The sequence below is a fragment of the Ailuropoda melanoleuca genome, chromosome 8 (genome assembly GCF_002007445.2).
Source record: "Ailuropoda melanoleuca isolate Jingjing chromosome 8, ASM200744v2, whole genome shotgun sequence".
Lineage (NCBI taxonomy): Eukaryota > Metazoa > Chordata > Mammalia > Carnivora > Ursidae > Ailuropoda > Ailuropoda melanoleuca.
This window is the reverse complement of record NC_048225.1, coordinates 101091171-101116507: the sequence shown is the minus strand read 5'-3', so window position 1 is coordinate 101116507 and position 25337 is coordinate 101091171. Positions and strand designations below refer to the sequence as shown.

The following is a 25337-nucleotide window of genomic DNA, read 5'->3' as shown; positions in this document are numbered from 1 at the left end:
CATGATGTGTGATTTTCCACCACAGACTTGCTTGCTCGCCCCTGTTGAGCTTGGCTGGATTTGGTGGAAAGAGCCCAGGAGTGAGCGTGCCTGGGTCCCAGCCCTGCTCCTGCCACGACTCGCTGCATCGGGGCGAACCCCTGTTCTGTAGGATGGACACAGCCCCGTGGCCGCCGCACTGTGGTTGTCAGGACCCAGTGGGCGCTGGACGTGAGGTGCTCTGGGGACAGAAACACGGCCCTTGTCACGTGGCAGCTGCTGTCAAGCACGGCTGGAGGCAGAATGGGGACCGAATGGCAAAGCTGGTTCCCACGGGCGCTGCCGGAAGAATGTTAACGAGGGGACTCTCTGGGGGCCTTAGGGTGGGTGTGCTGTCAGTATTTCCGGGTGAGCTTGAGGAAGTTCTCACCCAGTCTCCTCACCTACCCCCCTTCCCGCAGAGTCTCCCCAGCAGCTGCCATGGGGCCAAGCCTGCCCACACTGTGGTGTTGCTGGGACAGAGCACTGGATTGTCCAACGGAGGACACGGGTCACCAGTGGCCGTGGCCTGCAGACTCTGACCACTGTGGTTCCATGGGCCTCCCTCCTGTCTCCCTGCTGTGCCGCAGGAAGAGCACTTCCACCTTCAGCCCCAGGGCGGGTGTCTCCCCATCTCTTGTCCTACCTAATCAGGCCACTCCTGAGCCCCTGCGAACCCTCCGGTCTGAGGTCTTCCCCCCCCTCCCGCCCCTTCACTTTCCCCTGCTTTGCCCATTCCTCTGCATCTCATGACAGACATGCTTGGGTCCCCTCTGTCATTGAACCAGGGTCTTTTTATCCATGCCTTTGTCTCCCTCCTTCCTGGGCCACACTGAGGGGCGCGGTTCTCCCCTGGGCCCCACTCTGTCCCTCCCCGCCCCTTCTCACCCACGGCGGGGGCCCCAGAGGCTCCCCTTGCTTTGCCAGCTGTGACAGGTGGCCTGGGACTTCCGGATTGCCGCATCCAGGGGCCTCCCTGGTTTCCGTCCTCCCTGCTGCCTCAGCAGCCCTGGGAACCACTGCTTGCCCCCTCCTGTGCTTTTTCCTCCCGCATGGGCCTCAGCCCATCCAGGCCACAGCTGGCACAGCTCCTCCTGGTCCCTGGCCCTTCGCTCTCCTTGGCCCCCAGGTGAGGGTCTTCTCCCTGCTTCTGCCCTTATTCTCCGAGACTCTCCCACACACCTATGCCCCATGCCCCATGGTCCTGCCTGCTCTCGGGGCTTCCACCTGCCCAGTGCTCCCGTCTGTGTGGCAGCCTGGCCTCTCTCCTCAGGTTCCACACCCGCACCCCAATCCAATTCCTTCAGACTTGACCTCCTGACATCAGGACTGCTCTCCCTCTCTCCACAAAGCCTCCTTGGCCTCTCCCCAAGCTATCTATTTCTGCTAATGTGGCCACAGTGTCTCCAGGCTGGCACCCGAGCATGGTCACTCTGACCAGTCTCTATCGCGTCCTGTCCTTGTTCTGGCCTCGCCACTGCCGACATCTCTGAGCGAAGAATGGCAGCTGCAGGAGCGGGAGAGGTCAGTGTGGAGAGGTCTGGTAAACTAAGACCTGGGGTAAGACTTTGATGAGGTTGGGAGCACTGAGGACAGAGAGGAGCCAGGGTCACCACTCGACAAATACAGCCGCTCCAGCGTCTCTCAGTCCCCTCTCTCCTGCCCCTGGCGACGAGGGAGGCTTCCAAGTGTTGCTTTAATCATGACACTCTCCCCCTCAAATCCGCAATGGCTCCCCGGTGCCAAGGGCAAACTCTCACAGAGATTACAGGGGTTTGTAATCTAGCCCGAACCTACCTCTGCAGTCACAGCACGACCTCAAATGAATTCTGTACCTTTTGTTCACCTTACTTTTCAGTTTGTTCCTAAAGGAGCCCATCCCAGGCCTCTCACACATTTCCTTGATTCCCTCCTCCCTCCATGCACTCGGCACCTTCCCAGAATCCTAGCCTAGAGATTTGTTCAGAGTGTGACCACGTTCATCGTCATGCACTTTGGTCTCTCAGCTCTGACTCTCTCTGTGTGGAGTGTGGCTCAGTCTCCCCCATGCGACGGATGGGGCCGTTCTGCCTCTCTCTCCTTGCCCCACTCAGACTTGATTCTGTGCAGGGACGGTGCGGGAGAGCGTCATGGGCAGGGGTCAACAGTGCGGGCCCTTACCTGTCTGAGGACGCCCTGCAGCTCCTTGCTGGACCACATGTCAGACAGGAGGAGGCGGGCAGCTTCTGCAGCCTTGGGTGAAGCACTGGGCAGGCAGGAAGTTCATTCGTGGGGTGAGACTTGGGGAGACATGAGAATGATACCCCCTCCCTCCTCCCCTCACCTTCAGGTCTCAGAGATGTGCGGAGGCCCCCAGGGGTGCATGAGAGAGGAACCCCATCGGGCTGATCCCTCTGCACAGTGGGCACGACCCTGTGGCCCTGCCCACTTAGAAGTGTCCTGGGGGGCGCCTGGGTGGCTCGGTCGGTTAAGCGTCTGCCCTTGGCTCAGGTCACGATCCTAGGGTCCTGGGATCGAGTCCTACATTGGGCTTGCTGCTCAACAGGGAGTCTGCCTCTCCCTCTGCTTCTTCTCCTGCTCGTGCTTTCCCTCTCTCTCAAATAAATACATAAAATAAAAAAAAAAAGACTTTAAGAAAAGAAAAAAAGAAATGTCGTAGGATTCTCCTTGGGGGCTGTGAAAGGGGAAGGTCCCCCAGCCCTTGTCCTGGCAGGAGAAAGTCCCATGGAGTAGAATAAAGTTCCCCCACAGCAGGGTCTGCTGCTCCATGCCTCCTGCCAACCCCCTAAGGATCCAGTGCCCGCTGGTGACCCACAGTGCTCTTGGCTTCTGGAACTTCTCTGCATTCAAGCCTCCCCTGCCCTGGCTCTCCTCTCTGTACTAGGTACTGTTCCCGCCGTGCCTCTGAGACTTCGCAGGGAGACACAGGACGGCCTGCTTTGCATGGGGCAGGGGTGAGGGCGAGGCCCCGCTTCCCCGCCCACCTGCTGCGGCACAGGTTGATGACGTTGTTGACCATGCTGCTGGTGAAGTACTGCTTGGCCGTCTGCGGCTGGGAGGCCATCAGGTTCCGCACAGTGTAGCAGGCCGAGGACAGGATGTCTTCCGAGTTGCTGGTGTTCCCAGTGTGATTGGTGAGGAGCCTGGTCACCTCTGGGAATACTTGGTTCCCTGAGAAAGAAAGGAGTGGAGGGCACAGGGTCACATGACTGAGGGAGAGAGGGGCTGAGGGGCTCCCTCTGGGGCCATAGTCCCGGACTGCCCTCACCCGGGTTCCTAGAAAGGTGACCTCTCCAGGCTCCATTCTAGCTCCAACTGAGGGCTTGGGGCCCAGATTGGGACCTCTGCACACCTGCCCCTCCCATCTCCAGGGGACCTGCCCCTTCCTCCCTCCAAGCCTCTCTTGGGCCAGCTTCCCCTCTTGGAATGCCCACCCTAGGGAAAGTTTAGAGGGGGACCTTCCAGCAGGCTCTGGAAAGTCCTGGCTAGAGGCCCGGGGGAGAGGGCTGGTCCGATGCTGTGGGGGGCGCTTACCCATCGCTCTGTGCAGCACAGGGTGGCGGGACATGTTGCTCAGGAGGGAGGCCCCGGACCGCACCACATCAGAATTGCCAGATTGCAGGAGGCGAGCAATTTGTGGCAAGCCCTTTTCCTTGAGCCCAATCAACTGGCTCATGCCGCTGGACATCTGAGAAAGAAGGACCGAGTGAGGACCTAGCCCACGGCTTCCTGGGCACCATGGTGGGAGCAGGTCAGGGAATCCCACAAAAAGAAACCCCAGCACCTTTTCTCTTTCATGCTGGAAGCACGAACAAAGAGAGACACAAATCTGCTCTTGTGCCAGCAACAAACGGAGCACCCAGGTGACAATGCACCCCTACCTCTCCTGACCTTGATCTCTACTCCCGGATCAGCCCAGAGCCCAGAGGGGTGATGAGAGGGAAGTCTCAGACCGCTCGCTCGTGGGGGCCCTGAATCGACTCTCAGTCTAATGAAACGGTCAGATGCCCTTGCTCAGCTATTGGTCTCAGCTCTGCCTTTCTTACATGTCCTGGCGGGGTCTGCTCATGTGAAACCCCACGGTCAGTGCTAGTGTCAATTAGAGAAGCACTGACCACCTTCCAACTTCATACCTCCAGAGATCTCAACACATATTTGTCATGTACTTGCCCAGGACAAAGACGGGTAAGAGAGGGTCCGTGCCCACATGGAGATATACTCCAGGGCCCCCTGGAAATAGGCCCGCCCATCTGCGTCTCTAGCAACAAAGACATCCTCGCCATCATCTGGTCCCAGGCTGGTCTAGAGTTCTTGAAGACCCCCAGCTCCATCCTCTCATGGTCAGGAAAGTTCCTTCCTTACCTCAGTTCACCCCGGTCCTGCTTCCAACTGATTCTCTTTTGTCCCAAGTAAAGATGGGGGATTGTTGGCTGCCTCCCCATCTAAATGCTTGTTGATTGCAACAGGCCTCCTATGGCTCAGTGCCATTCCACCGTGTCCTCCAAACAATACTTGGCCTCAAAACCTCTATTGATTCTGCCACATCTTCTCCAGATCTGCCCGTGCTCCAAACCCTCTGTTTTTCCCTCTGTCAGTTCAACACACAGGAGACTCCTCCTGCCACAAACATACCCTTCATCCCTGTCCCCTACCCCAGACAGGGCCAGCATGGGGCAATCACGAGACAAAGAGGACTCTGTAGGCACAGACAGAATCCAGCAGGAGTGGGGTCACCTAGCCGCCGCCTGGAAGTTCCCAGAGGGCTGGGCTAGTTCTCTTCCCTTGTGGCTCCTCCGTATCACATAGGACATTGCCTCTATTCGTGTCTGCAGAACCGAGCTCTGCAGGCCAGAGGTGATTGCTAAGACTCAGACCGAGGACACGCTTGTGGGAGAACAGAGAAGGGAGCAGAGGCTGGCCTTGAGCTGGAGAAATGGGGGTGGGGACGGGGGTGGGCGCTGAGGAGGGGCCGCTCCTCACCAGCCCCTTGCTGGCGGTCAGATTCTGCAGGGCACCGGCGCAGGCCTCCAAGGTGGCGTCTTTCTTGCTCTTGCCCATGAGGTTCAGGTAGGTGCGGATGGCATCCGAATGGTACAGCCAGCTGCTGCCCTTGGGGTTGGCCTCCTCTTCCGGAAGGGGGCAGTCGTAGTTGTTGTTCTGAGGACAAAGGGCCGGTCAGCAGGGATCCCTGGGAAGGCACCGAACCCAAGCCTTCTGCATGCCCCCCAACTCCAGGGTCCTGGTTCCTGATGGGAGGGACCTGGCAAGCACCTGCCCCGGTGCCCCTTTTTCTCATTATAGCAGCTCCGCAGAACTGAGTGAGGACAGGGGTCAGGGTCCTCCCCGCTGTCTCTGCGGGAGGCAGAGAACAATCCTGGGATCCTGGGAAGTGTAGGGCAGGCCAGCCTCTGCCCAAACCTTCCAGCTGCTTTCGGGTCTCAAACCATGATGCTTCCTCCCTTCCCAGAGTCAGACCCCGAGCCTGACCCACCCTGGGCCCACGGGTGTGGTCCAGGGCCCAGCTTCCACAGTTGTACCCAGCGGGGAAGACTGACCCTTCCTCCACAGCGCCCTCCTGCTCCTGGGGGGACCCGGGAGGCTTGGGAGCTGGTGGGAACCAGGCCAGAGAGGGCTTAGAGTCCTGGCTACCCCCAAACCTTCCAGGGTAATGGAGAAGACGGGGCCAAGTTTATCAGTGCATAGTAAGAGAGGACAAGCTCTGCAAAAGGAAGGCTGGAGCTTTTGACCTCTGGGTGGTCTGAGCTCCTACACTCTCAAGAACACGGGTACCCTCTGTATGCAAGACAGAACACCCTGTACTCGGCTCCCAGAGTGCGGCACCAGCCCGAGGCCCAGGCTTTGGCATCGGCTTGTCCTCTCGGGCTGGTTTCAGGTTTGGGGGCCCCGAGAGGAAAGGGTCGGCCAGGCAGCTGAGCCCAGCCGGGCGCCTGGTGGGGAGCGGGCCCTGGCTCCGTCGTCCGTGCTCACCATCATCTTATCGCTCTTGTTGCTGAAGCAGCCGGTGGAGGACTTGTCCGTGTAGGCGTTGCGCGCGTTGTACTCCAGCTGGCGGTAGCGGGTGGGCACCTCCGCGTCCAGGCGGTAGGAGAGGTTGTGCAGGACACACATGCAGTTCTCCACGGACTGGGGGCCAAGCAGAAGCGGGGCACCTGAGCCTGGGCCCCGGCCTGAGGGCATCCCCAGCTCTCTCCCCGCCCTTGCCCATGAGAGAGGGCAGCCCCTCAGTGGCTCCAGGAGAGATGACGCAGGCACGGCCACCGTCTGAGAAGCTCTCCCAGTCACCCTTCTGGAGCCTGGATTGGAATCCAGCTCTATCATTTCCTGGCTGCATGAACTCGAGTGGCTTGCAGGTGTTCTGGGCCCCGGTTTCCTCAGTCATAAAATGTGACTGAAGTCACCTACTTTCTTGGGCTACTGGGAGGGTCACACCTGAAGTGCCTGTCATGGGGCCCCGCACATAGGACACGACAGACAGCGGCCACTGCTTCTACTATGACAGCCACGGTGCCAGTGGTGGGACCGGGCTCTTGAAGAGCGCACCTCTGTCCTGCACGTCTCCTTCAGGAGCAACCTCGATGTATTTAGGTTCAAAGCCATTGAACCCCGATGCCCCTACGACTCCCCCTTCTCACGGCCGCTAGTCCTCGGCTTCTGACAGCAGACGTGCTGCCCAAGTCCGCATGGGCAGTGATATCTGGGACCCGGGACTTTGCCGCGGCCGCGTCTCCCAGCCTTAGCCTTTGTCCTCGTGGACAGGCTGGGGTTTGGGCCAGGAGACTGACCATCCTAACGATGTCTGGGCCTGCAAGGGTTTGAGCGACTCAGAGTAACCTGGGTTACACAGGTGGGGGTGGGTGCTGCATCCGGAGCGGAAAAGCACGATGCCCCCCGGGCCCCAGCTGAGCATCCGAGGGACCGTCTCTCTCCTGAGGCCCTGTTGTCACTTCCAGTGGAGGAGCGGGAGACAAACTCTCGCCACAGGGAAACTGTGTGCTGGTCCCAGTGCCTGTGGTGCCCAGACAGTCCCCCGTCACCTGGGGACTTTCTGTCTGTGTGTGCTGGTGTGTCCCAAAGCCCAGAGGGGACGGGAGGGGGGCTTGGCCAGTGGCCTCCCTGGGAGGCAGTGGGCAGCCGGTGTGGTAGAAGGAGCCTCGGCACAGGGAAGATCCCCGGGGACAACAGTGTGGCTCCCTGGGGCCGCAGGCGGGACTCAGCTCACGGAGAGCTCACTCAGTGCCGGGCCCGCTTCGTGTCTTGCTTACGAACAAATTGAGCCCTTAAACCAACGCAGGCAGATGGATTATGGTCATCTCCGTTGGAGCAAAGTGCAAACGGAGGAACAGAGATGTCATGGAAGTGTCCGCATTCACACAGCCTCTAAGTGAGGGACAGCGGACCCGCCTCTGTAACCATTGTCCCCGGCGAGCAGAGCACGCTGCAGCCAGCCGTCCCCTTCCCTGGCCGGTCTCTGGGCGTCTGTCCTGTCACCAGAACATGCCTTCAGGGCCCCTCAAGTGCAGACCTGCCTCGTGGAGCCTGGGAGACAAAAATGTCAGGACCTAGAGTCCAAGGAGCTCCCCTCACTGCTTCTGGGGAGGCCCTGGGCCTTGGAGCGCCGGACAAAGGACTGGGGTCCAGGGCCGGGGTGGGTGCCACCTGGGCACGCTCACCTTGTCATCACAGCGGCTAGCGGCCACGCAGTTCTGGACATAGGCCATAAGGGAGTCAATGAGCCCCGTGTAGTTTCGCATGGTCTGGCGGCCTGCATCGGCAGAGCTCAGGTTCCTGAGGAGAGAACAGAGAGGGGGTGAGGAGGCAGTGGAGGAGCGGGGGATAGTGAAGACAGTGATTAGGGGGCATGCAGGGGAGAGAGTGGGGGGAGAAGGGGGGCAGAAGGGATGGGGATGAGGTTGGAGGTTTGGTAGGACGAGAGCAGGGCAGAAGGAAAGACCATTCAGCCAATTCCACCCCATCCTGGCTGAGGTTGGATGGGCTCTCATTTGAACTCAGCTCTTCCCACCCCTTTTCTGCCCACCTGGGCCCCAGCCCTGACTGTCAAGGGCTCCAGTGCTGCAAGCAGGCCAGGACACACTCCCTACCACTAGTGGGGACCTGTTGAATGGGGGCTGGAAGCTTCACCTGCCCAGTTTCTTTCTGTGGGGCCAGAGGCTGGATCTGGGAAAAGAGCCGAGGGGTGCTCGGCTGGGGGCCAGATGCCCCCTCCCGTGGAAGCTTGTTCTGCCCCAGCAGTGGGCTCCTTCCCAAGCATCCTGGGCCTATTTGCCTGGAGAAAGCCGAATGCGGTTACCGTTGCCACCAACAGCCCTGCAGTCCCATCAAGTGCTTAATACCCCGGCTTTGCTCACTGGAGGCCACTGATGGAGGCTGTCAGGAGGGAGTGCAAGCTGAGACACAGAAGCTCACCCCTCATTCTGGGGGTCCCAGGAGTTGGGGAAGACAAACCCTATCAGAGCGAGGTGTGACCCTGAAGGGGACCTGTTCCACTGCTTCCCCTCCATACCGGCACCACAACAGGCTTGCAACCTCTCTCCTGGAATGAGCATACCCACATCCCTCCTCCAGCAGCTCCCAGGGGCCTTGCTTCACGCTGGTGTGGGACCCCGGAGACTTTGGGGAGAGCCATGCCATCTCATGCTGTTGAATATGGCAGTTGGTGTTAGCCCCGCAGCTGGGAAGTGACTCATTAGGAGCCAATCAGCAGACTTTTGTCTGAAAGAACACTCTTCGAGATAGTACAAGAAATGCATTGTTGGGAAATGGAGGAGAGGGAAATGTTTGAACCAGCTTGGATATTCTGATCTGGCATTTCCACTCTTAGATTTCTAACTAAGTCCACAGTGGTCCCTTAAAGGAAGTCATGGAGTTCTGATCCTTATCTAGATCCAGGGATATCAGGAACGCCAGGGCCCCATTTCTTGACCTTATTTTACGTTCTCTGTCCTGGCTGAGTCCAGCCCGAGATGGGGCTGCCTAGGCAAAGGCCCAGGACTGGGGCAAAAAGACCACATGGGCGTGCTCCTCTCTCACCTCAAGCAGCCCGTGGCATTGAAGAAGACTTCGGGGTCCACCATTTCCCGGGTCATGTTGCTGTTGCCATCGCACCAGCCAGAGAAGGGAATGATGACCCGGTCAGCCAGCACAGGCAGGGCATCGGCGATGAGCTCCTCCTTCAGCTCGTCAGTGGAGGACAGGTTCCAGAGCAGCCCTGGAAGTTGGGGACCATCGACTCAACACACACCAGGCTCAGAAGACCCCAGGCAATGGGGGGACCACCCCCAGTCTGCTCTGACACCTGAGCCCTACTGAAACGCTACTTTCCAAGTAGGCCTGGTTTATTCCATCTAGTGTCTGATTGTTTCCTGAGCCCGCTTCCCACTGTCTCAATGAGACTGCGGGTTCTCTGAGGGCAGGAAGCATCTAGAGTTCTTTATCTAGGTCAAAATTATGAATATGGGAGGTGGTCAAGAAACATTTGATTGATCTATGGTTTTTAATGTAAATGTTAGCACTCAGAGTCTTCTAGGGTTCTCTATTTTCCACCTGAAAGTCATTCCAGAAATACTGGTCATACTCTGTGCATGGTCTCGTCTTCCCAGTCCAGTCAGGGTGTCAGAGTTCCTTCTGTCTCTTGTGCCCTGGCCCAAGGGCTTAGCGTATTGTTTGGACACAGGAAGGTGCTTAAGACGTGTTGGTCCCTGCTCTCATCAACTTCCCTTCCTCCCCTTCACCTACAGATCCCAGGCTCTGTTGAATACGGATCCTGCCTGGACACCAGCCTTCCACCCTTTGCTTTCTATTTTCAAAAAGACCTTGACCTGGGGCGCGTGGGTGGTTCAGTCGGTTAAGCGTCTGACTCTTGATTTCAACTCAGGTCATGATCTCAGGCTCCTGAGATAAAGCCCCACATTGAGCCCAGAGTTGGGCTCTTTACTCAGTGGGGAGTCTGCTTGAGGTTCTCGCTCTCCCTCTGCCCCTCTCTCCTCTCATTCTTTTTCTCTCTGAAATAAATAAATAAATCTTTAAAAAAAAAAGACTTTGACCCCTTGTGAGTGTGCACTGTCTGGACACCACTAATCTGGCCAAGGCCGGTAGCATGGGGCTCCCCAGATATTAGCCTGAGGTCAAATCTGCACAGCTGTGCTTTGACTCAGCCTGGAGGGGCTGCAGCCAGCAGTCCCGCCCACCGCCGACCCCTAGCTCTCCATGGCTGGGGCTCCCTACCGGTCAGTTGTTTCTGGATCTCACTGCTCCCGGTTCTCCTCAGGAGGCTGACAGCCTCTCGGATCCCATTCTGCCTCCGGGTCTCCAGCTTGTTGGTGACACTCCGGAACACCAGGTTACGCAGGGCCCCAGCCGCAGCCTGTTGGACGTTCTGGTTGGGGCTCCGGAGGAGGTCCACCAGCTTGCAGATGCCTCCCAGCTGATAGACCTGTTGGGATAGGGGGGCCACCTTGCCCAGTCAGGGAGGGGACGCTGATCTAATGACTCGACTCAGAGTGATTTTTGTCAGCCCCCAAAGTCTACTGTCGGTTCAGAAGTATTCAAGCCAACCAAAATAAATGAGCGGTGTGGAGTCAGAGCAACCGACCAGACCAGGAACAAAGACGGATTCAGATGCCGGCTCCCCCCCACCCTCGCCAGGAGACCCTCCGGAAGGCGCCCCTCTGCTCTGAGCCCACTTTCCTCCTCTGAAATATGGTGGTGAGGACCGGAGGAGGAAATCGATATAAATATACTTCAAAATCCTAAAACAGGACAGACATCAGGGAGACCTTCCCAGGAGAACTCAGTCTCCTGTGGCAGGAACTTTGATGCGGATGGATGGTGGAATCTCTAGAAAACCCGTTTAGGGCGCTACACCCTTGGGCTGATCTGCAGAGCCCTATAGACGTCCTTCCCACCAGGCAAGCTCAGGAGGCATGAATAAGCCCTGTTTTCCACCACAGATGCCTGGTGAGAAAGAGGATTAAGCTATGGAGAGGGGGAGAGAGATGGAGTCGGAGGGGCAGAGAGGCAGAGACAGACAGACAGATGGTGGGGAAGGGAGTTGAAGGGTGGAAAGTAGTCACATTCTCTAGTAGCATCTGAGAAGGGATTTCTGTTGAACTCATGGCGGTTTCTTCCATGTGACCAGTGGGGGAGACACGCCTGACCAATGTCCACTCAACTAGAGGGTTAAGATGCCCAGCTGTGATCTTAGGCAATGACAAGCACATTCCTCCCTCCAGGCAGCCAGGCGGGGTGAGAAGAAGCAAGTACAAATGCCCCACCCATCTCCAAATGGGGTCAGGCTTACATGCCCAGTCCCTGCCCAGGCCTCCAGGGGGACAAGGTGTGCAGCCAGCTACCTGTTGTTTGGCTGATTCATCCTGGAAGCAGGTGTGCTGGATGTAATAGGCCCCGATGGCCTGGTACTTCTCGTCCTGGGAGCTCAGGTACTGCACGGCCTTGGGGATGGTCAGCCCACTGCACTCGATATCCTCGCTGCAGATCCTGTGGGCAATGGGTAGTGGGTGGGCTCCAGGGTAGGCTGGGAGTCCTGGGGCCAGAGGCTCAGAACTCCCCCTGTATGCCCAAGCTGCCACAGGCTGTCCGTCCATCCATCCATCCATCCATCCATCCATCCATCCATCCATCCATCCACTCATCCATCCATCCATCCATCCATCCATCCATCCATCCATCCATCCATCCATCCATCTATCCACTCACCCATCCATGCATCTTCCCTCCCTCTTGTCTCTATCCATCCATCAATGCCTCCATCTCTCCCAAGTCCAGCTAATTCTTCTTACATAAAAATTCTCAAATCTGTTCCCTCTTCCCACCCTCACGGCCACTGCCTTCCTTCTGACCATGATCACTCACACTGGGACTACAGCAAGAGACCCCCACAATTGGTTCTCTTCTCCAAGCTCCCCTATCCAAAATTTTCCTCCCTTTTACCAGACTAGCAGTCCTAAAACGTGGTTCACTGTGTTGTTGCCATCAGGGGCTTCTCCATCCTGCAGGTTCAAGTGCAGACTGCTTAGACTGCTACCCAAGGGCACATGTTAAGTTGGGCCATAGGAAATGGCTGATAGTCTACCATTTTGAGCCACAGAACTAAACATTTCATGTTTCAACCTAATCATTTGGCTCTGCTATGCCCTCTCGCACACTCTCCAGTCCCTCACAAGGTCCACTCCAGCAAGACTCCCTTCTTCACTGAGCCCCAATCAGGGCTCAGGTGTGGCGGTGTCCCTTCCCCTCACCACACATGTGTCTCGTTGAAGTCTCACTTCCCTGAACATTCCAGGGAAAGGACACCTCTCTTCTAGGAACCCCTCCAGCTCCTGTGGTGTTGACTCTCGGGCTGCTTTTCCACTTGCCTGTGTCCTGGTTCCCAACAGAGGTGGAGAATTCCCAGGGAAGGGGCAGCCCTTTCTGTGGCACCCAGCCCCACCCGACTAGGAATTTCTCAGCATTTGTACTGGCCTCCGTTTTCTTTTCCTCAAGTGCACTGGCCTCAGTCTTGCCATAGTAAATGCTCAGCAAATNCACCCAGCCCCACCCGCCTAGGAATTTCTCAGCATTGTACTGGCCTCCGTTTTCTTTTCCTCAAGTGCACTGGCCTCAGTCTTGCCATAGTAAATGCTCAGCAAATATTCATGGTTTTAATGTGGCATCCTAACTCCATTTCGGGAAAAAAATCACCCAAGGGGCAGAGCTCTCTGGGCTTGTAACAGTAGCACTCCTGTCCTGCATTGAGAAAATGTCACATTTGCCCATCAAACATCATCTCTAAATGGCTCGTCATACACCCCTTTCCATGTCTTACCTAGACCTTGTCCTCTCAGGGCCTCTGGCTTAGGGCAATAAGCCAGGGCTAGATGTTGCCTGTGTCCCTGATCCACGGGAGAGGGTTTCTTAGCCCTTCTCCAAATCATCCCAAACACACCTTATGGCCTTTGAGTAGTTAGGAGAGGTCCAGCTTTACAATGGGGTTCAGAGTGGGGAAGAGCACAGGATGCTACATCAGCTGTGTGACCTTGAGCAAGTGAGTTAACTTCTCTGTGCCTTGTTTCCACCTCAGGAGTTCTAGCACCTGCCTAGAAGGGGCTTTGAGGTTTAGCAATGAAGACTGCAAAGCTCCTGGAGCTCTAGGAAGGGCAGTTTATCAGTTAATCATGTAGCTCTGGGGTAGCTCTGGGTTGTTCTGTTTCTGGTTGTGTCCCCTACATGTATCGTACATCCTGGAACATCCTGGAATAATCTCTGTAATAATGGTAGATGCTTAGTAAATGTTTGTCAAATCAATGAATAAATGATCATTAGCTGGTGATAAGGAACAGTTGGGAGGTCTACGGAGCTCCGAGCCCTGGAGGGCAGGCCCAATGTCCCCTGAGACACTGTGGCCGTCCCCAAGCCAGCCTGTGCCTGTGGCTCTTTGTAGGACACCCCACTTCCTCTCCTTTGTTCTCACTGGACCTTCGGTGTTGAGGGACAGGAGATGCACTCTGCTCTACAGCACTCGCTACAGGTGTCTGTCTGTCTTGGTTGTCTGTTGTCCCATACGGTGGAACATGGCCCCCTTGCCCATCATCCACATCAGGCCAGACTCCTTTGCTCTTCCAGAACATGGACAGAGATTTGCATGCCGAAGATCACAGACCATCAGCCCCTGGAGGGCTTGTTAAAACACATGTTGCCGGCCTGTCCCCGAGTGGGAAGTCGGTAGGTCTGGGTGCAACCCAAAAATGTTCCCAGGTAATGCTGCCACTGCTGTTGGGAGGCACACCCTTAGAGAACCACCGGCCGAGCTAACCTTCTCTAATTAGCCTCCCTCTGTTCATAACCTGGGACCCTTTAGAACCTACTTACTCCATGCGTTTGTGTTAATGTCTAGGTTCTGTCTCCCCCTTCACACTGAGAACTTCCCGAGGCCAGGAACACCCCCAGGCCAGGACAAGAAACCCCTGGGGACCGAGGTGGTCCTTCTATCATCAGCAGCTCCCTCCCAGCGTGCAGTCAGGCTGACCGTCTGCCCGCACCCTGGCCCCTCCGCCCAGCCCGGCAGCACTTACTTGGAGCTGGCCCTCGAGTGGCCAAAGGACAGGTCCTTGTTGCAGGACATGGGCGGGACGTACACGGGGTCCTGCTTGGAGGTGCAGGAGGGCGGGCGCACGGGACACTTCTTGACAGCCTTCTGGCCGCTGCAGGTGCTGTAGAAGCTGTAACGGTTCTGGGTGGTCTTCTGGCCCCTGTTGCTCAGCGTGCCCTTGCGCAGGGTGCCCCGAGGGTCACAGTAGAGGTCAGGCTCGCTGCGGCTCGCCTTGATCTTCTGCATGAAGCAGATGTCACTGCCGGCGCCCGGCGCGGGACAGGGGCCCCGCTGGTAGTGCCGGCCCCAGTTCTCCATCTGGCTGTAGGAGCTGAAGCGCCTGTTGTCATTCTCCCGCTTGAGGGTCCCGTTGTAGATCTGGTCAGAGAAAGGGAGGAAGGCTCAGTGGAGGTTCCTGAGCAGGGACTCTAGATCCAGCTGGCCATGGGACCCCGTCCTCCCTCCGGCCTCCATAATAACGTTCGTGGAATCCCAGAATGGTCGGAGTGGAAGGCATCTTGGCCATCATCCGATATCTTATTTTTTCAAACCACAGGTTGTTGACCTATTATGGGTTATGAAATCCATGTAGCCTATTTGTGACTCTCATTTAAAAAAACAGAACAGCATGGTAGATGCTGGAATGTAAGCCCTCAGAGTGCAAGGCAGGCAGTAGAGACACGTGTTGTGTTGTGGGCTGGGCTGTGATGGAGAACACATTTCTTACTGTTGGGGGGGGTCGCCACTCATCCAGTCCTACGTGGATGGCCCTGTCCTGGTGGGGAGTCGCAGGCCCAGAGAAGACAGGGGACTTCCAACTCAGGAGGGAAGGGTGATGCTGGGCCTGCGCGCATGTCCCCCAGTCCTTGCCCTGTCTCCCCATGCCGTTCCCAGACACCAGCGGCTTCCAACATGGCCAGCCTTCCTTGGCCAGCTTGTACTCGGCCTGGGAGAAATTACTCCTTTTCTGGGCAGGACTGTTTTGCACTGTTATTTCTCTGCTGGACTCCTCATGTAGCCTCCCCCCTGCCAGGGCAAGAAACGAATGGTAACAGGCCCTCCAGGGGAACCCCTCACAGGCCAAAGACAGAAAATACTTCTGCTCCTGGGCCTTCTTTGGTAAGAGCACTGGCTCACACGGAAGCAGGCCCAGGGGCTTAGGGTGGGGTGCAAGGGAGGCTTCCTGGGCTTTGCTGTCAGGATTGCAGGAGGGAGAGGTTGGCCAGAGGCTCAATCCGATAGGAATATGGTAATGAGGAGACCCCTGGGGCTCTGTGTGAGCTCACTTGGGGATGCGGCCTCCCTGGGAAGAGACTGCAGAGCTGGACATTTGGTGGGAATGAGCTCAGAAGAGATCTGTTGAAGGGGGACTTTCCCAGGAGCCCAGGCTGGTGGTGGGCCTACCTGCTTGGACTTGTCCTCAGACTAGAGGGTAACACCGAGCCTGTGGAGAGTGTCTCCATGCAGGTGCTGACTTGGATCTCACCTTTGCTGGGATGAGCCAGGGCCAAGCCTAGCAGCCCAGAGCCTGCCTGCCCCACCCCATGTGTGTGTGTGTGTGTGTGTGTGTGTGTGTGTGTGTGTGTGTGTGTGGGGGGGAGGTGGTTGGACAACTGGGTTATTCTCCTCCACACCAGATCTAGCCACACAAGTCTGGGGAGAAGCCTTCTCCTGGCCAGTCGCCTTTCATCTCTGCAGGGAAAGTCTTAGCAGGAAACCCCGTGGGTCAAGGTCCCAGTCAGAAGTGGCATCCAGGGGCACCTGGGTGGCACAGCGGTTAAGCGTCTGCCTTCGGCTCAGGGCATGATCCCGGCGTTATGGGATCGAGCCCCACGTCAGGCTCCTCTGCTGTGAGCCTGCTTCTTCCTCTCCCNTCCCACTCCCCCTGCTTGTGTTCCCTCTCTCGCTGGCTGTCTCTATCTCTGTCAAATAAATAAATAAAATCTTTAAAAAAAAAAAAAAAGAAGTGGCATCCAAATGCAGAAGCCACAGGCTGTTAACCTTGGCAATGGCACTCTCATCTCCTCTACCCACAAGCTCAGCTGGGCACTCAGGTGGGCACAGTTTTCTTCCCCAAACTGGGTCAAACCAACCTACCCCAAAGGGAACAGGTGTGCAGGTGTTTGGGGAGGCATAAACGAGCAATAAGAGGGAAGGGAGGGAAGGGAGTGGGGCAATTTTCTGAGCATTTTTGACATGGAATGTACACCTTGCACAAAGTATGCAATTAGGCCTCCCCTGCTCTAGGCCAGTGGCCACACCCCTCACACCTCTGTCCTCCCAGGATAGGGGAAGGTGATGACAGCACTTCGGAGGGCAGGCTGAGCACTCCCATGTGGCAGGCTAAGCCTTAAATGGAAACGCAACAAGGAACTCTCTTGTTCTCAGTAAATGACACTCCCAGACGTCAGCTGAGACAGCCGATGAGGAGTCCAAACGCTCATCCTGGACCAAGCCCAGCGAAAATGTGATCATGCTGATTAAGCCTGACAGAGGCTTTGAGCTTTGCTCTCCTGTGCTGGGAAAAGGAGCAACGGGCAGCCCTGCCAAGTCTCGGCGAGGGTGGGCTGCCTAGGGGAAGGGTGCTGGCTGCGCCCGCGGGGGAGCAGGCGTGGTGGAGAAGGCAGGGCTGACCCTGTGGGACTTCATTTTCTGCCCTCCCCAGCCACATCCCACTGGCATCACCCATTCCCGGGAGCCCCACCCCTGCTCCTTGGGTTATGGCTGCTGGTGGCTGAGGACACCTAAGGGCGACTCGCGTCATCATGACTCTTTGCTGTTACTTTGACAAATGGGAGCCAAGCTTCCTCTTTGCTAGGCCCTTTCCTGTCCTAGTATCACAGGGGTCTTGGTTTCCCTTCAAGGCTCAGACAAAGCAGGCTGTCACCAGTCTTCCCTGTGACCTTTCCCCTTTGCTGTACATCAGGCTGAAATCTCGGGACTCCGGGTACATTCCTCCAGCTCCCTGGGCACAGGAAGACTCAGTGGTCAAGAACATGGACTCTGGGGCGCCTGGGTGGCACAGCGGTTAAGCGTCTGCCTTCGGCTCAGGGCGTGATCCCGGCGTTGTGGGATCGAGCCCCACGTCAGGCTCTTCTGCTTATGAGCCTGCTTCTTCCTCTCCCACTCCCCCTGCTTGTGTTCCCTCTCTCGCTGGCTGTCTCTATCTCTGTCGGTTAAATAAATAAAATCTTTAAAAAAAAAAAAAAGGACTCTGGAGCCTCACTGCTTAGGCTGAGCCCTGGCCATGTCACCTGCCCTGTGGGAGGTCTTGGCCAACTTACTTAAACATACACACCTCAGTTCCTTTTTTTTTTTTTTTTTTTAATTTGTAGAACTGGGATTATAGTTGTACCCAGCGGGGGAGAGTTCAGTGAACGAATGTTTGTAAAGTGCTTTGGACAGTGCTGATGTTTGTTCAGTAGGGACATCTGTATCCCTCCGATGCTCAGACTGGAGACAGACTGGGGGCCTCTAGGACCTGGCCGAGGGTTGTGCATCACCCAAGCCACACCTAACGGAGCCACCAGGCTGGCACTTGAGGGGCACGAACCCAGGAAGCCGGGCCAGTCCAGGAAAGGGGTACACACTAGTATTCAGAGCCCCATGCTAGTCTCACCCAATGGCCACAGAACAGGCCTCAATAGGTTTCAGAAAAACAGAGGAGTGTGGCCTGTCCGGCTTTATGACGGAATGGAATGATGCGGTGTTTCTCTACGTGGGTGCTGTTGGCATTTGGCGCAGGACAATTCTTCATTGTGCAGGCTGCCCCAAGCTTGGCAGGATGTTTAGTTGTCTCTGGCCCCCAGGCGGTAAATGCCAGCACGCCTTGCAGTCGTTGTTACTAGCAAGGATGCCCCCACACGTTTCCAAACCCTCCCTTCCGGGTCCGAGCAAGCAGTAGCAGCCGGAGGTGCCCACAGCAGGTGGGAGAGCGTCACTGCCAGTGCCGGGTCTCCCAGGCACACCCCCATACTCCGATAGTGATCTGCTGGGAGCGTCCTCTGCTTTGAATACAAAGGACAGTGAGACACAGACACACACCCCTTGTCTGGTTAGCTCATGCTTCCTTGGGAATCTCCGGCCTCGCGTGGTGTGGTCCATGCATCAGAACATTCCAGAAGCTAGAAACTCGACTTTCTGGGGGCAGAGATGACCCTCAACCAGAGAGTAGGCTGGGCTGGACAGCTAAAGGGAGGCCCAGGGTGTGTCCAGAGACACATGTTTCTCCACCTGGAAGACGAGTGGGGCTCTCGGGAGGTCAACACTTGCAACCACCTTCCAGGTGGGCCAGAGCAAGCTGCCCTGCACAAGGAGCCTCTCCCAGCCGGGCCCTGCTCTGCTTCCCGTTCTGCTAATGACTTAGGTCTTGTAATTCACCCACCTTTCTCCCCTTCCTTCTTGGAAAACTGCGGCATTTTCTGTCCTGCTGAATGCTCCCCAGCCCCCTTTCCTGTTCTTCCTCATGTCAGGAAGTGCTCAGAGGCCAACCCCCTCATTTTGCAGACAAGGAAACTGAGTCCTGGAGGGTGATAAGACTAACATAGCCCAAGACCCAGGACCTCAAAGAACTGAATATAGTCAGTTTCCCCTTGGGAGTCCCATTCAGTCTGAGCAGGCCCCCAAACTGGAAGAGCTCCTGTTGGCCCAAGATCATCGGGCATGACAGTGACCAGCCCTTCAGGAAGAGATGGCATCCTTCTCTCCCTCCAACAGAGAATCCTTTCTGACTCCTCCTTTCCCACCCCCACTGCCCAGACTGTGGTCCGGGTAAGCCTCAGCTCGCTACTGAACAATTCCAGTGCCTCCTGCCAGCCTCTAACCCAGCCCTTGGGGCCCTGGTGCCTTCCTGGTGGTTCCATCCACTGGACCTTCCTCAGACACAGCTTTCCTTGCTTGACAAGCCCACAGTGTCTCTCTGCTTCTTTCAAGAAGAGCTCACCAGCCTGGGCCCCTTGCTTGTCTGGCCACCTCTTCTCTCCCCAGCACACCCGTTTATGCTGTCCGGTGACATCGGCCACATCCTGCTTCTGCCCAGCCTCCTCTCCATCCTGCATAGCTTTCCTTGCCCCTCCTCCCAAATCCTATGTTTCTCCAAGGCCTCTTCTCCAGTCTTCTGCACAAAGCCTGCTCTGACCCAACCAAGGCCCTTTTCTCCGGATTTCCATCATGTCCAGAGCTGGACTTCTTCATCTGCACTCCCTCTTTAGCTGTGACCTTACGTGTTCTTTAGTTGCTAATGGTTTCTGTCATTTTCCCCAAGCTCTCCAGGGCAAAGATGCCCTTTACTGTGCCTGGAACAGGGCTGGCCTCACCGCAAGTGCCCGAAGGAGTGCCTTGACTTGCCATGGGACTTTGTGCTGGGGGTGGAAATGCAGGCTGTTGGTTGGCACGGGGGGGGCGGGTTCCCATAGCCTCCACGGGCCACAGGGGGTCCTTGACAACAAAATGAGCTGCCAGGAAGGCAGAGGGTTTCCAGAGGAGGCAAACCAGTCTCACAGCGTGGCTTCAGGTTGGGGGGGCGGCGTCCAGGATCCTTCCCTTTACCCCTTGACCTGGGCCTTACTAGCTGGCTGGCTGAGCCTAGAGAGTTCTAGTCCAGCTCTGGCTGACCAGACAGAAGGAGCCAGGCATGTGCTGGGCAGGCCGAGATGAAAAGAGTGTCTGTGTCCCCAGCTATTAGCCCATTTTGAAACCAAGCTTCTGCCAGCAAGGTGGGGCTGGCCAAACCGGCTCTCCTGCGGGACACACCCTGCTTTTCCCTAGGAGTCACACCCCCAGCGCAGTGCCCAGCAGGGCCACCTTCAGCCATGTACTCTCCAATGTCCTTCTCATGAGAGCGCTTGCACACACACAATTTCACGGGGTCCCCGTGCCTCCTGGGCCGGTGAAGCCCCTCCTGAGAAAGGACTTGCACTGAAAATGCCTCGAGGACGGATTCCGTTTGCTCCTTCCCCTGTACCTACTACTCCCCACCGTGCCTATTGTGGGCCCTGGTGCGGTAGGCACGCTCTCACTCTCTTTCATCTTCCTGGGATTTTAGTCAGGACTGGGCACAGCTGGTCAGTCACGGGGGTTGGGGGGAGGAGGAGGGGAGGGGGCTTCACAATGTGTGTGGCAGCTCTGCTCCACTTCTAACGGGGGGAGTCTGGAGAGCACAGGTCCTGTCTCAGCAAGGGCTGCCCAGGAGGGGGCAGTCAGGGCCCCAGGGCACAGGGGATTCTCTGCACCGGAGGTTGGGGGGGCGACTGCTTACCCAGCAGTTGGAGTCACTGAGACAGCCAAGAGCTGCTGGGCCTGAGTCACCAAGGTGGGACTTCGGCAGGAGGAGTGCCGATCCCTGTCTCCTCCTGGGCTCCACTCCCTCTCTGGCCAGGAGCAGGGGGTCCCACCTTGGGCTGGTCCTCCTTTCTTTCTCTGGCACGTGGCTTTGTGTGGCGTGTGGCGAGCAGAGCCTCCCCGCACTTCGAAGCCCTGACATCTGGGCAAAGAGCAAGCCCGTTTGGCTTGGAGGCAGCAATGGTGGGTGGGCCCCTGCTGCGGAGTCCTTCAGGGCGGAAAGGAGCTACCCCTGATCCCACCCTCAGCACCCTGAGACCCGCAGTGCCTACTCAGGAGGGAACCCCAGTTTGTGAACTGAAGGACAGAGGCTGGTGGGTGTCTGGTCAGTCAGACAAGGCACGACAGGAATCAGAAACAGCCTCATGTCAGGTGTTGGGAATCTTCTAGTACCTGAATTTTCAAATGTAAAAAAAAAAAAAAAACCCCAAACCCACGAAAGTTTTGATGCCTACCCTGGGAGTGCAGAGTTCATCAGAGATCTGGTTAATAATGGTTAGCATCCCTTGTCACCCCTGAGAGGTGGACACTGGGAGCCTGCATTGACCAGGGGAGTAAGAAGAAATGTGGGTGATTCAGAACGAGTTTTCTAAAGTATCTGGACAACTGCAGCCCAACTAGAAAAGATCCAAAAAATCTCAAACTTCAGGTTGTGGCTTGTGGGTCTTTCAAGAGGGAGCTCACAACTCCGGTGAAAGAGGCATCCTGCCTTGATGGGCTCCAGGATCCAAGTCTGAGTCCCAGGCTGGTGGGAGGGTCAGGCCCACTGCGGCTCCTGGTGCTATTGGGCACCAGGGCCCAACATGTACTTGGGTGCCCAGCACCTTGCCAAGAGCCAAAGCTCCATGACATTTGCCATCTGGACAGACCACTGTGGCAGCCCCAGCACCCAGCTCTGTCTCCACGTCCTACTCCCTGCTTCATGGCTCACCTGTGGGAAAACATGGATTTTCTGAAAATCTCTGGAAACTCTCCCCTTTCACTTCTGAGAAGTGGGTTTTTCTTAGCTCCTGGAACTCTCAGGATGGGTCTGGGGAGCAAGGACCTAAAGTTTCATGTGTACACATCTCTGTTACATTTGGGAAAGGAAATTCCCTAGCAGGTGTTTACCACTCCTGAGAACAGGCCCCTTGAAAAGGACCCTGGAAACTCTGCCACGTCTGTTTCATGGGCTCATGCTCAGACAAGTCTGAGGCACGACTATCCTGCCCTCCAAGAGCCCCCTGTTCTGTGTCACAGCTTCTGCCTTTTGAACCCAGAGGCTGACCCCATCATCCCAGTAACTGTTCACCCCAGGGAGGAGCCTCGTAAGATTTCTACATGAAGTAACTCCTGGAATCTCAGAGAATACACCAGTTCCTAGAAGAGCATAGTCGAGGGTCAGGAAGATCCCACTAAGCCGGGCACCCCCCACCCCATGCTGGGATGTCTAAGGGAAGCTCAGTGGCCCCCTTAACCACCCCCACACACGAGGCCAGGAGGTGCTTCCAGACACAAGAAGAGGGCCAAGGCCATAAGGTGGGAACATCCTCAGGGGCAGATGCTTCCTTGGCCCCAAACAGAGCTCCTTGGAGACACCACTAGTGGAAGGAAACTACTCCCACTGGTGAGAAAGCCAAGAATTTCCCACGAAAGGAGGCCTAGTGGATCCCCCAGGGCTCGGGTGTTGGATCTCCCTCTGGGTGATGAGCCTGTATGCCCGTGTGCACACACACTCCCATATGCACACCTGCCTACACGGGACACACACCGTTTTGCTGGTGGTGGACCATGGTAGGGAAGGTCTTCGGAAGTTCCTGAACATATTGTCAGAACACCTTAGCAGGCATGGCGCTTTACAGTTTGCAAAGAGCTTCCCATTCATCACCGTGTCGGAGACTCCTGTGGGACAGCACTCCTGTCTCCTGCCTTGCCGGCGAAGTGTCAGGGCAGATGGCCGCAGCCTCATGCTCTCTGTGAGCATTTATTAAGCGCATCGAACTCGAGGCTTGGCTAAGGCCACACAGCTAAGATGTGGCAGACTGTGACCCAGGACTCAGGTCTCCTACCTCCCTCCGGGTGTTTGTCCTCTAGCCACTCTGAGTCTGACGACATGAATGAAGACTAAGCGGCCAAGAGTCCCTGCCACTAGGGGGCGCTCTGAAGGACCGCCACCTGCATCTCTGGCTAGTCGCTGGCCCTGACTCCTGGGAAGCTCCTTGCCCAGGGGCTACAGACATAGGAGGTATCTGCCCCCTGCTTTTGGCCTGTTGTGGGACATCCTCAGAGACATTTAGGAAGAGGGTAGCTCCTCTGTGACGCAAGCTTACTGCCCAAAGGCCTGGGCTGGAAGACCCTCTGTTCCAAGGGACACCAGTGGGCAAGGAGACCTTGTGGTCATGACAACTGGTCTGTCTTGACCAGGACCACAAGCGTGAAGGTGCACAAAAGTGACTGGTACCCTTTCAACCACGCCTTGCTCCAAATGCACCACAGAGCACACACAGATGGGGCTGGGAGAGCAGGGAGTCATGTCAAGACTGGTGACTGAGGCTGGGCCTGGAGTTCCTGGAATTAGCCAAGTCTCACTGAGCTTCTTCATGCTCAGGGAGTTAGGCCGCCCTGCTTCAAGCCTCGGTGGCAGTCAAGACGGAGGAGAAGGGAGGGCTGGGCCGCTGGCTGGCCCTGAGCTCCCCAAATCTCTCAGGCTTTCTTCCACAGCACCCCCACTCTGCTCCCAGCACTGTGGGGCCTCCAAGAACCGATTAGGGCTGCAGGCAGATGTGGAAGAGGCCCAGGATTTCCTGTGGACCCTCTCCAGGTTGGCCCCAGGGAGCAATCCCACAGAGCTCAGCACTCAGCAGGCCATCAATTAGTTCAGAGAACTGTAGACACTCAGTCAGAAACATCATCTTGGGGGTCCCTGGATGGCTCAGTCGGTTAAATGGCCAACTCCTGATTTCAGCTCAGATCATGATCTCAGGGTCCTGGGTTCAAGCCCCATGTCAGGTTCCACGCTCAGCACAGAGTCTGCCTGGGATTCTCGCCCTCTGCCCCTCCCCCCGCTTCTCGGCCCCTCCCCCCGCTTGTGCTCACACACACACTCTCTCTCTCTTTCTCAAGTAAATAAAATCTTAAAAAATAAAAAAAAAAAGAAACACAACCTTTACCTAAAACCATAAAACTCCTAGAAGAAAACATAGTAAGCTCCCTGACATAGATCTTGGTGATCGTTTTTGATTCTGACCCCAAAGCAGAAGAACAAAAGCAAAAATAAATAAGTGGGACTACATCATACTAAGCCCTTCTGCACAGCAAAGGAAACCAATGACAAAATGAAAAGGCAACCTACCGAATGGGAGAAAATATTTGCAAATCAAACATCTGATCAGGGCATACAATCATACAAATCAATACGAAAAACAAGCTAACAAAAATCTGATTTAAAAATGGGCAGATCTGAATAGATATTTTTCCAAAGAAAACATGCAAATGGCCAACAGGTACACGAAAAGGTGCTTAACATCATTAGTTGTTAGAATACAAATCAAAACCACAACGAGATATCACCTCACACCTGTTAGAATGGCTAGAAAGACAAGAGACAACAGATGTTGGCAAGGATGCAGAGAGGAGACCGTTGTGCTCTTTTGATGGGGATGCAAACTGGTGTAGCCACAGTGGAAAACAGGATGGAGTTTCCTTAAGTACTTAAAAATAGAACTGCTGTGTGATCCAGCAATTCTACTCTGGGTCATTTATTAAAGAAAATGAAAACACCTAACTTGAAAAGATAGGTGCGTTCCCGCGTTCGCTGAAGCGTTATTTACAATGGCCAAGACATGGAAATGACCTACATGTCCATCGATGGATGAATGGATAAAGAAATTGTGTATATATACATACGATGGAATATTATGAAGCCATTAAAAGAATGAAACACCATGGATGGACCTTGAGGGTATTATGTTTTTTGTTTGTTTGTTTTAAAGATTTTATTTATTTATTTGACAGAGAGAGACAGCCAGCCAGAGAGGGAACACAAGCAGGGGGAGTGGGTGAGGAAGAAGCAGGTTCCCAGGGGAGCAGGGAGCTGGATGCGGGGCTCCATCCCAGGACCCTGGGATCACGCCCAGAGCTAAAGGCAGACACTTAACGACTGAGCCACCCAGGCGCCCCTTAAGGGTATTATGTTAAGTGAAATAAGTCAGCCAGAGAAAGACAATTATCATATGATAATTGCCTGGGATTCTCGCCCTCTGCCCCTCCCCGCTTGTGCTCACACACACTCTCTAATCTAAAACCCATCTCCCCAAACCCCAAAACCTAAGAACAAATACACAAAAACCAAGCTTATAGATACAGAGAACAGACTGGTGGCTATCAGAAGTGGGAAGGGTGGGGGGGGTGGAGAAATGGGTGAAGCGGGTCGAAAGCTTTAAAAAAATATCATCTTTGAATGCTCCGTTAAAAAAAAAAAACAAAAANTGTTTTTTGTTTGTTTGTTTTAAAGATTTTATTTATTTATTTGACAGAGAGAGACAGCCAGCCAGAGAGGGAACACAAGCAGGGGGAGTGGGTGAGGAAGAAGCAGGTTCCCAGGGGAGCAGGGAGCTGGATGCGGGGCTCCATCCCAGGACCCTGGGATCACGCCCATAGCCAAAGGCAGACACTTTAAGGACTGAGCCACCCAGGCGCCCCTTGAGCGTATTATGTTAAGTGAAATAAGTCAGCCAGAGAAAGACAATTATCATATGATAATTGCCTGGGATTCTCGCCCTCTGCCCCTCCCCCCACTTGTGCTCACACACACTCTCTAATCTAAAACCCATCTCCCCAAACCCCAAAACCTAAGAACAAATACACAAAAACCAAG

The 25337-nt window shown here is 55.8% G+C and overlaps 1 protein-coding gene across 1 annotated transcript in view; it reads right to left on the bottom strand.

Moving 5' to 3' along the window:
• The window catches only part of PKP1 (plakophilin 1), a 51165-nt gene that overhangs the window by 5002 nt on the left and 20826 nt on the right, over positions 1–25337 (bottom strand). Inside the window, exons 3-12 of the mRNA XM_002914608.4 lie at positions 14127–14521; positions 11409–11553; positions 10282–10489; positions 9088–9265; positions 7710–7824; positions 6007–6162; positions 4999–5175; positions 3553–3706; positions 3003–3189; positions 2179–2263 (exon numbers count right to left, since the gene is read on the bottom strand). Coding sequence (XP_002914654.1) covers positions 2179–2263; positions 3003–3189; positions 3553–3706; positions 4999–5175; positions 6007–6162; positions 7710–7824; positions 9088–9265; positions 10282–10489; positions 11409–11553; positions 14127–14521 — 1800 coding nt within the window. The remainder of the gene's footprint in view (positions 1–2178; positions 2264–3002; positions 3190–3552; positions 3707–4998; positions 5176–6006; positions 6163–7709; positions 7825–9087; positions 9266–10281; positions 10490–11408; positions 11554–14126; positions 14522–25337) is intronic.